Source organism: Pagrus pagrus (assembly GCF_965226575.1).
Source record: "Pagrus pagrus genome assembly, chromosome: 9".
In the NCBI taxonomy this organism is placed as follows: Eukaryota; Metazoa; Chordata; class Actinopteri; order Spariformes; family Sparidae; genus Pagrus; species Pagrus pagrus.
Window position 1 is genome coordinate 407,773 of NC_140193.1, and position 11,225 is coordinate 418,997.

The window sequence follows — 11,225 nt, forward strand, 5'->3', positions numbered from 1 at the left end:
ACACATCTGTACTGATCAGCTCTTCACAGGAGAAGAAAAACAGTTCTGGATTCATTCTCTGATTAATCTCGTTTCTCCTTTTTGTTACTTCTTTTTTCTGATTGAGGGAAATTCTTCTTCTTCTTCTTCTTCTTCTTCTTCTGCTTCTTCTTCTTCTTCTTCTTCTTCTTCTTCTTCTTCTGCTTCTGCTTCTTCTTCTTCTTCTTCTTCTGCTTCTCTTTTCATTTGGTCACAAAAATTCTCTGTCTCACTTTAAATGTCAAATGACAAAAAAGGAAGCACAAGTCGAACTTCATCAAAGTTTGTTTTCATTTTTTCATTTTCATAACGGACGAACTGAAAATGAGGAAGTGTCCTGAGTGTGGGACAACGGTTCATCGACCAATTTTGCAGTTTATTGTGAAGTTGCGTACACTGAGGTTCCGGTCCAGACCTCGCTGCTGGCGGCTGTCTTGACGAGTCCGCTGCAGACGAACATCAACAGAAGTCAACGGTCAGCCGGCTGGTTGCCAGGTTTGGGCTGTTTCTGTCCGATCAGAGCGAAAGTAGAAAATACAAAAAGTTAAAGAAAAGAAAGTAAAAGTAAAATAAATGCATTTGACCGCTCTTCTTCAGTTAAAGTACAGAGTTTCAACTATCAAAAGTCAATAAACTTGTTTTGATGATAAATGTCTCTGTTATTTCTATTATTATTGATACATGTTATTGGAAAAGCTGTTATTAGCTTGTTTCTGAGGTGGAGAGACTTTGAACTGCTTTATAACACAATTATTAGTTTATTTTATGACTGTATTTACTGCTGGCAGCAGAGGAGGAGGTCTGAACTGTGGCACTGCGCTGCCATCTGTGTGTGAGACCGGAAGCTAATTTAATTTCATACGTTGAATGTAAAGTTTTTCTGTCATGTTGACTCAATGTGAATAAATCAAATAACTCAGTTGGATTAAATCAAATTAACACAGACACGTAATATCTGAGATGTAGAGGAGAAAAGGTAGAAAGTAGCATAAGACGGAAATACTCGAGTAAAGTACTTGAAATTATACTTACAGTACTCGAGTAAATGTACTCGTAGGAGTAAACTGACACCAGTAGGTGGCAGTAATGCGACACTGAGGCCGTCAGCTAGTATAAAGCTTCAAAGAAGAAGAAGTTGCAGCCGTCACTTCCTGTCATGCGCAGAAGTGAGCAGAAACAACCATGGCGACGGCGGCGGAGAAGTCAACGAAGGAGCGGCTGCTGTGTGTGCTGGATGATCTGGAGGTTTTATCTCGGTACAGTAGAAAGTGTATCGGTTGTTTGTTGTTGTCGTGTTATAAAGTTTATAACGGTGTTGTTGTTTCCGGTGTGAAGAGTTACTTTTCCCGCTCAGAGCTGAGAAGCAGCGGTGCTGTTCTCTGTTAGCTAACATCTGTTAGCTTTGTTTGAATGATGTGTTTGTGTCGCAGGGAGCTGATCGAGATGTTGGCTCTGTCCAGGAGCCAGAAACTACCACAGCCCGGAGAGGACACACAGGTAACACACACACACACACACACACACACACACACACACACACAAACACACACACTGACTGATATATAGACTATAAACTACGCTACCATCCAGCAGCAGCATCATTAACCTATCAATATATTGGCTGATTACCATGTTTGTGGTTATTAAACAGTTGTGACACAGAAATGTAACTGAGGCAGAATATTTTAGTTTAACAATAAACTTTATTGTCCAAAGTGACATCAGAGCACTGAAACAGTGAAATTCACTGAGAATTTAATATTCAAAACTTGTCTCAAGCATCTTTTTCTGCATTATAATCTAAAAAAAAAAGTGTGTATATGGGTGCATATTGGACAGCATATACGCGGATACTGAAATATCGGTGAAAGGTCAGTATCAGCTGATATTATGGGACGAGTGATGTATCAGTCGGGTTCTAGTTTTTCTTTATTTATTCCTGTCACTGTTCTGCTGCCACAGTCGGGTCAGGATATGGCAGTTTTTAAATGAGTAACACAATCCTGTAGATTAAAATAAAAATGTGATGTAATCTGAATACTTTTGGATTACCTTTTTGAAAGATTTCAGCTGCAGCCACAAAAAACTTCCACAAAAATTCTTCTTTTCTATTTTAACATCTCAAAACATTTCAGTGCAACACAGTATATCACTGACAGTGGGTGAAATCAAATGAGCCATAAAGAGATTTAACTGGACTTTATTCAGATACGACACATCAGGGTGTTCCCTGGGTTGTTCTGAGACCAGGGTGGTAAAGGCTGGAGAACCTGGATGACATGCGCGCGTGCAAAGTGTGTGAGCCGACCTTGAGAGTGTGATGTATTAAGTGAAAAATCATGATTCTACTAAGATGGATCAGAAATATTAAAAAAACGCAACACTAATACCAACATAATATTTATTTTGGATCCACGAAATCAACCTAGGAACAGATTGTACAGTTTTCGTCTTTGCATGTGACTCTTTGGCTTTGTAAAAACGCCCGACCAGATCCTTCCAGTCCAGTGTGTCTGGTGCTGGTCCATCCACTGCAACCCTGCAGCACACATCAAGGTGGACCCCACTAAGTCTGTTCCTCAGTGGGGTCTTCACCTACAAAGATTATGAAAAACATTTATATTTAACACTTCATGTCATTGTCTCTGTACGTAGTGAAAATGCATCCTTCTTCATCTTTGCTCTCACCAGCTCCAGGGCAGAGGACAGCCTCTCTGCAGGTGTATTCATGAGCCGCGATGCTCTTTGGGCCATTCAAGGACAAAGCCAGTTGACCTGTGTTTCCCTCTGTGTTTCCTTCTGTGCTGACTGTTAAAAGAGAAAAGAACAAAAACAAAATTAATTTCACTTGTACTTGTTAGGCTATACCTCTATCTTCAGTTAATTATGAACACTTACAGCTCATTCTCCAGTGCATCAGTCTCATCTGGTTGGCTGGAAAAGGTTGGAGCAAAAAAAGAAAGAAAAAAATTAAGTCAATTTTTACTCATTCATCAATATGTCACTCACTTATACAGGGGTTGTAGTGGTGAAATACAGATGTGGTTACACTCACCTTGAAATACAGACAATCAGAAAATAGGCATTAAACTCTCAGCTTCATTCAAAAAGGTTGTTAAAGTAAGTTTAACTGTGTTTACCATACACTAGTTCACTCCTGCTTGTACAGTATACTCACTCTCCCTCGTCTGGTTTCAGTCTGACCCATATACAGTTGATTAACTTCATACAGAGATACTGTTGTGAATATGTTGACGTCTGAGGGAGACGCTAGAAACGCGGACACTTCAAATGTGCGTTAAGTTTTTTGTTTGTTTTTTTAAAGCGCCTGGGGAGCGCCAGAGCTGAGCGCAGGAAAACACTGACTGTGTCCGAAACCACTCACTATATGAACCTGCCGTCGCGCTTCTTGCGTCTCATCTAGGTGGGATCGCACCACAGATCGCCCCCCTAGCTGTCACCTGTCTCTCTTCCTCTCGCCTCCTTCTTTTGGCAAAGAAGGCTGTTACTTCTCTCTCTCCCTCCCCCCCCCCCCCCCCTCTCTCTCTCTCTCTCTCCCTCCCTCCCTCCCTCCCTCCCTGTCGTCTGCCTGCCACACATGAAGTTGAGAACTGACGTTACACTCGTGACTTCTAGCTTTAACACAGACACTAATCTTTTAAACTAAACAATAATCTCGTCCCTTTAGCCCTGTAGAGGCACTACAATCCTCATATTTCATTTTTTGCCCTTTTTCAACCAAGGCGGCCGGCCTTTGCCTTAGATAGGCAGGGAAACCTTGCATATGAACTGTGTGTGTGTCCCTGTTTTCCTCAGATCCTGGAGCTGCTGGTGCAGAGGGACCGGGAGTTCCAGGAGCTGATGGAGGTGGCTCAGCAGCAGGGGAAGGTTCATCAGGAGATGCAGCTGCTGGAGAAGGATGTGGAAAAGAGAGACAGCGACATCCAGCAGCTCCAGAAGCAGCTGAAGGAGGCGGAACACATCCTGGTGGGCGCTGCTGGCTCATGTTGTACACAAAGACTTCATGTGTATTTTATCATGTTCATTATCACACTGCCACCTTCTAGATATGACTGGAGGACAGATGTCCTCAGTACGTGTCTCTACAGCTTCTGTTGATCTAAACTCTGTCGGTCTTGTTGTTTTCAGGCCACAGCTGTTTATCAGGCGAAGGAGAAACTCAAATCCATCGACAAAGCCAGGAAAGGTGAGCTGCCCCACCTGTCCAACACTTCCTGTTGATGCTCAGGTTGTTGTCTCTGAACTCATGTTGTTGTCTTGTCGTCCACAGGAAGCATCTCCTCAGAGGAGATCATTAAGTACGCTCACAGGATCAGTGCCAGTAACGCTGTGTGTGCGCCTCTCAACTGGCTCCCAGGTAGGAACCAAAGACTCCTCACAGCTCTGCGGCTCCTTGTGTTCCTCCTCACTGTTAACACACCTGTTCTCTTCAGGTGATCCTCGCAGACCCTACCCCACTGACCTGGAGATGCGCAGTGGGATGCTGGGTCACATGGCCAACCTGCCGACCAACGGCGTCAACGGACACCTGCCAGGTGACGCGCTGGCTGCTGGGAGGTTACCAGGTGAGTCCAGCCACAGGTGTACGGTCATTAGTGGTTCTACTCTTAGTCCGACTTACACACTTGTTGTTCGTGTCTGTGACAGGTAGACAATAAGGGAAATTTGCTGTGCTGCATTACTCAAGCACAATCAGTTCTTCCTCCATCTCCTCAGCTGGTTGATTTTTGCGCCCCCTCCATGTTACAGCGCGTTTTACTTGACACATGCTAAAAAAAATAATTTAAGATTTGCAGCCTCAGCCCACACCATGTCCTCTAATGCAGACATCAAGTTTAAATATCTGACCAACAGTGTTTTACAGGAGGATGATCTGAACAGCTGGTCTATTCACTTAAAATGTTTTTTGTCTTTTCAATGTAATTTTCAATCTATGAAATCAATGTTTATTTTTTTTGCCAAGTTTCTCTCAAGTTTTACTCTTTAAATAATCAACCATCTACAGAACTTTTCAGTAGCTATTTTTCTACTTCTTCTTCTCCTCATCATCATCATCATCATCATCATCATCATCATTATCATTAATCATTATTATTATGAATAATAGCAGCATATTGTTTACAGTGAGCCTCTTATCGTTTAACAGAAAAATACATCATACAAGCAGCAGCTGTTGCAGCCTTGTCAGTCTGATGGCGAGTTCCCACTTTCTGTCATCACTAACATGTTAGTAATCAAAGAAGCTCTGAGGCTTTGTTCTATGTTATAATACAAGATTTCAGCATTGAGCTACAATCAGGCAACATTCATGATTCTGTAACCAAACACTTCTTATTGATCATCATGATAAAGTTTCAGGGCGTTCCTGTAACCATGGTAACTCACGGTGCCAGAGGGGAGGGAGAGACGCTGAATGAAGCCGTTCACACAGACACACTGCAGACAGAGTCCAGACTATAGTTGTTATTTCACACATGTAGCACACAACAGGAGACTCTCCGTGTCAGACGAGTTCTCACGTGCTGACTAAACTCAGTGATAACGTAGCAGCGCGACGAGTCCCTGCTAGCTAAGCAGCTAAACTTTAGCGCCGCTCCGTGTTGAGATCCCGCCCCGTGTGGGTCTCTACACTGTCATTGGTCAGGCACGCACACACTGTTGTCGATACCATTGGCTGTAGAGTGTGACAATCTGTCAATAAACATCAGCCAACAGTTCCTCTGATCTACATTGATCTCACAAGTCGCCTCTGTTAAGTTTAAATGACGGAAATCCGTCATAGCGACGGAGAACTTTAATCCATGCCAGCCCCACCGGGCCAGTGCTCGGAGCGTTCTGGTGGCCCTGACGGTTTTAAAAGTACGTCCGGGCCAGTTATATTGTCGACCCCTGCTGTGAGTCTGTGAGGACAGTGGAGGCTCCATCAGAAACATCAGAGCAGATGCTGAGTCACAGTTCAGACCAGCGAGGCCGGTATGAGTTCACAGAATGACACCTGTCTCTGCTCTGACTCTCAGACGTGTTGACGCCTCACTACCCCTGGCAGTCCTCTGACGTCTCCGTGGGGATGCTGCCTCCTCACCACGGCAACGACTTCGGCCTCGAGCCCCCTGGTCACAACAAGGAGAACGAGGATGACGTGGAGGCCATGTCGACAGACTCGTCCAGCAGCAGCAGTGACTCTGACTGAACTACGGAGACTGTGTGTGTGTGTGTGTGTGTGTGTGTGTGTGTGTGTGTGTTTGACGAGTCACCACAGAGGACCATCTGATCAAAAGGCTCCACCTTTGGTCATTTACAGTGAAGCTGATACATGAGGGAGCACACGGAGGGCCGTTCTGTAGTTTTTCCACAGTGTACATGTTGACTTAAGGAACAGTTCAGCCTAAAAGTCAGGCTCAGCCATCATCTCCTGATGATATAAAGTCAGGCTCAGCCATCATCTCCTGATGATATAAAGTCAGGCTCAGCCATCATCTCCTGATGATATAAAGTCAGGCTCAGCCATCATCTCCTGATGATATAAAGTCAGGCTCAGCCATCATCTCCTGATGATATAAAGTCAGGTGAAGTCTCGTAGTCCACAGAACATTTCTGGAGCTTCACAGTAAAACAGAGAAACTGAAGCAGCTGGAGATGATTTAAACATCAGATGTCTCCATACAGCTCGTCTGTTGTCTGCTGTCTGCAGGAGAGAAGAGATCACACTGATCTGAGGAGACCATATTTATTTCATTAAGATGAAGTCTTCACTGTATCTCTGTATGCTGTATGGAGACATCTGATGTTTCTTTGGTTGTTTTTTTCGTTTTAAAACAGGTTTAAAATAAAACTTTGATCTGTCTTTAATTTAAATTCATTCATTCAACTTACGTCGACTGAGTCAGTTTGTCAGAGTAGCGTTCAGTTTTCCTTATTGATTTTATTTTGTAAAGGTCACGTTTAGACTGCTAATGACAGTTCCAGCCTTGTGAGTCGTTCTTTAGATCTCAGACTGACGAGGAGAAACAGACTCGGTGTTCAGAGAAGTCTTCCTGATGGAGGGACGAGTGCAGGACAGTGTCACTGTTTCAGGGCTTCACCACTAACATGAGGACGTGCTCTGAGCCGGGCATGCTACAGTTTATTTAGGAATAGTTTGACATTGTAGGAAATAAACATTTTCACTCTCTCGCTGAGAGTTCAATGAGAATAATGATGCCACTCTCGTATCCGTCCATGACATGTTAGACCTCAGTCTGCAGCTGTGAGCTTAGCTTAAAGACAGGAAGCGAAGAAAACATCTGGCCCGGCTCCATCAGAAGAACTTAATCTGCCGCTAAACTCAATAATTAACATGTAACATTAAAGAACTGAAGAGTAGAAATAACATTGTCTGGCCATCCTGAGAGTGATGATAAGACGGAGCCAGAGTAGCTGTAGCAACCACAGGACAACCACACAACAGACACACAACAGACACACAACAAACAGACCATCAGATATACAAATGACAACACATTAAACAGAAACTAACAGATGAACTTGTGAACTTTTAAATGAAGATGATTCATGATAGATATCTTCATGTAAACACAGACTGGAGTTTAAAGCTACATGTGTGTGACTTCCTGTCTCATGTGACTGACTTCCTGTCTCATGTGTGTGACTTCCTGTCTCGTGTGACTGACTTCCTGTCTCATGTGTGTGACTTCCTGTCTCATGTGACTGACTTCCTGTCTCATGTGACTGACTTCCTGTCTCATGTGTGTGACTTCCTGTCTTGTGTGACTGACTTCCTGTCTCATGTGTGTGACTTCCTGTCTCATGTGTGTGACTTCCTGTCTCGTGTGTGTCACTTTGTCCAGCTGTAGTGAGAGGGATGGATGCTGTTGGTTCAGCTCTGTGTATATAAACCTGTACATACTCAGCCTTGTAAATAAATACTTTGGAATAGAAATAGTGTGTCTGTGGTTGTAAAGTTGTGTTGTGTGTGTGCTTTATAAAGACTTGATGAAGTCAGACAGACTGTAAATAAATGGTGAAGGCAGATCACATGACATCTGCTCTAAATGTAGAGCAGCCAGTGAGATGTTCCTCTGATAACACCATCACTTACACTGTGCTCATAGTTACATCCAGCTATCTCTGGTCACAGTAAGATTATTTATGAAGTGTATGTTATGAGATTTAATATCAACTGAAGGACAGAGTGTTAAGTTCTTATTATTTCATCAGATAAACCTGTTTTGAACTCATTATCGAATGTAGTTAACATGTCAAAGTGTAGGGCAGGTTGTTAGATTTATTTTTAACATAATGCATTTTTTTTCATGATGAGTAAAAGACAGATTTCTGTAACGACAATGTTATAATACCATAAATATGTGCAAAAACAGGGAGTGTTAAACTAACCTGTGTTGTGACCACACTGACTCCAGATATCTCAGAGTGAGACATAAAGTGTCCATGTTGATGAAAAGCCTTGAGAAGCTGCAGCATGGATGTATTATTAGCTGCAGTAATGATTGTAGGTTAAAGGCCAGAGGTCATATGTCAAGGCTCTGACGAGGATGCCTTCACTGACTCTTCGTAAACCCCCACAGTTTGATGACAAGCATGAGTAATGCAGTAATAAAGACATGTTAATGTTTGCAGCATTATCTTAGGATGTGTTTAATGTTAATATCATGACACAACTCATTTGAATCGCTGTGCTGTTATGAAGAGAAGACATGCACCAGGCTTGGAGGAGATATTTTATTTTAAAGCTTGTGTTTATCTGTCACAGTTCACAGTTCGTGTTTTATTTTAAAGCTTGTGTTTATCAGTCACAGTTTTCTTCATGTTACACTCCAGATCACAGAGAGATGACCAGTCCCAGTCATGTTAACTGAGCTTCTTCGAGCGTTCATCTTGAAGTGATTGTATAATTTCCGACAGCGTTTGAAGGCCGCATCAGCGAAGCCGTCTTTGCAGTTCACTACGCATGCGCGTTACTTATTCCGTTCTAGAGGGAGACATGGCGACGTCCCTGATCTGCGGCCGTTTGACGGCTAGCCTGAGAAACTCGGGGGCCAGAAACACTCTGAGCTCCGCGTCCAAGGTGAGTGTGTGTCCACGTTGAAGCGAAGGCCTCCACCTGTCGGAGCAGGTGTGTGTGACAGCGCTGCACCTTGAATGAGGACTACAACCACACAAAAACTGACAGGGTCAAACCTGACATTAGCATTTTCTCCATTGAGTTGCCGTTGTTTTGGCTAACGTGCTAACTAGCCTGATGCTAGGCTCAGCGCGGCCGGCTGTCAGTGCCGCTGACATGAAGTGACCCAGCAGAACCAGCAGCTAACATGGCCTCCGTCCTCCTGGCCTCAGTGTGTCGGTCTCATCAGTGTGTTGTTGTTCACGGTGTGTGTGGAGGTGAGTGTGCACAGTTAGCTGTAGCTCAGTGACCTCCACCACCACCTCCAGCAGCTGCTGCTAGCACGCAGCCGAACCGAGCCGCTGCTGCTCGGCTCTGCGCCATCGCGTCTGTCCCGCTGCGTCCTCTGGACACTTCATGTGACTAATCCTCTTCAGACTGCAGCTTTCACTGCAGGACATTCAGCAGACACCAGGACAGACACCAGCACACAGGTAGTCTGGACTGGTGTCAGACTCTGTTCTGTCTGATATCTGAGACAACATGTCTGAACTGTTCAAGCTGCTTGTTGACTGACTGTTTCTGGTTGAGTATTTATATCATTGTACTCCAGTACAAACAGCAGTACCAGTCTGTGAGAGTACTTAAGTCTTACAGTAAAAGTACTCTTACTCAGGCTAAACAGCCTCTGTCAGAGTAGTACTGCATGCTGTAGTACAGGATGAGTATTACAGTGTACTGACATGTAAACAACATTTTTATGCATTAGTGGGTCAGGATGGAGCTGAGTCTTACTATTATAAGTCCTGCTGAGTACAGTTGGATTTACTGTATCTATCCATCTTACTGTAACTGAATTTTTTCCTCTAAAATATGTTAAGTTAAAGAATAAACCAGATTTCATGTGTTTGAGTCACATGTTGAAGTATGAGTTGTCCTGCTGAGCACAATTATAATATAGTTTTATAAAGACACAGTCAGATTTATTAACAGATGAACTGAGCCGCAGGTGTGTTTGTTACTGGACGAGAGAACCAATCAAAACCTGGGTTCTGCTCAGTCCGACCCACACGTGTCTAATGTGACCAGAGATATTAAAGGATCATCATAGTAACCTCCTGTTATTTGGTGTGATTGTATTCCTGTCAGCTGTGTGATTTTCTACTTTGAAGTACTTTATACTGTAATAAATAATAATGGATAAATAATGAAGTACATTGAAGATGAAACGATTATTTGTTTCAAGCAAAAATGCCAAATATTTCATATATATATATGTTTCCCCCTCGCATGTGATGATTACCTGAATATCTTTGTTGTCTGGATGTTAAGTCGAGTTCAACAAGAGCTAAAAGTGTGTTTTTAAATTAGACACCGTTGGATTAATTAATTAGTTGTTTGGTCTGTAAGATGTGATGAACTGTTTCGTCCTCTTTAAAGCAGCTCCTCAGATTAATCAATTATCAAAATAGCTGCAGATTAATTTAATGATTGACAACTAATTGATTGGTGCTGCTTTGTTAAACTCACTGTTACCACGGTAACCACAGATGTCACCACATCAGTCAGAAGTGAAGGACGACTCAACTGTAACACTTGTGTGATGTTCAGTCCTTCTTCCTCTGATGCAGTAACAGACCTCCTCCTCCTCCTGTTCCTCCTCCTTCCTCCTCCTCCTCCTCCTCCTCCTGTTCCTCCTCCTCCTCCTCCTCCTCCTCCTCCTGTTCCTCCTCCTCCTCCTCCTCCTGTTCCTCCTCCTTCCTCCTCCTCCTCCTCCTCCTCCTGTTCCTCCTCCTCCTCCTCCTCCTCCTCCTCCTGTTCCTCCTCCTCCTCCTCCTCCTCCTGTTCCTCCTCCTTCCTCCTCCTCCTCCTGTTCCTCCTCCTCCCTCCTCCTTCTCCTCCTGTTCCTCCTTCTCCTCCACCTCCTGTTCCTCCTCCTCCTTCTCCTCCACCTCCTGTTCCTCCTTCTCCTCCTCCTCCTCCTTCTCCTCCACCTCCTGTTCCTCCTCCTCCTCCTTCTCCTCCTCCTCCTCCTCCTTCTCCTCCACCTCCTGTTCCTCCTCCT

At 43.8% G+C, this 11,225-nt stretch overlaps 2 protein-coding genes across 2 annotated transcripts in view; both read left to right on the forward strand.

Annotated features, from left to right (window-relative positions):
- The first annotated feature begins 1,175 nt into the window (after positions 1–1,175).
- Positions 1,176–7,234, forward strand: med4 (mediator complex subunit 4). Its single transcript, XM_084361790.1, has 7 exons — positions 1,176–1,274; positions 1,449–1,515; positions 3,835–4,005; positions 4,168–4,225; positions 4,310–4,396; positions 4,473–4,604; positions 6,057–7,234. The coding sequence occupies exons 1-7, from the start codon at positions 1,201–1,203 to the stop codon at positions 6,227–6,229; spliced, it is 762 nt and encodes a 253-aa protein (XP_084217916.1). The 5' UTR covers positions 1,176–1,200; the 3' UTR covers positions 6,230–7,234.
- A 1,758-nt stretch (positions 7,235–8,992) lies between these two features.
- sucla2 (succinate-CoA ligase ADP-forming subunit beta) overlaps positions 8,993–11,225 on the forward strand; it is a 15,997-nt gene continuing 13,764 nt past the window's right edge. Inside the window, exon 1 of the mRNA XM_084363076.1 lies at positions 8,993–9,124. Within this exon, the coding sequence (XP_084219202.1) occupies positions 9,008–9,124 (117 nt within the window). The 5' untranslated portion in view covers positions 8,993–9,007. The remainder of the gene's footprint in view (positions 9,125–11,225) is intronic.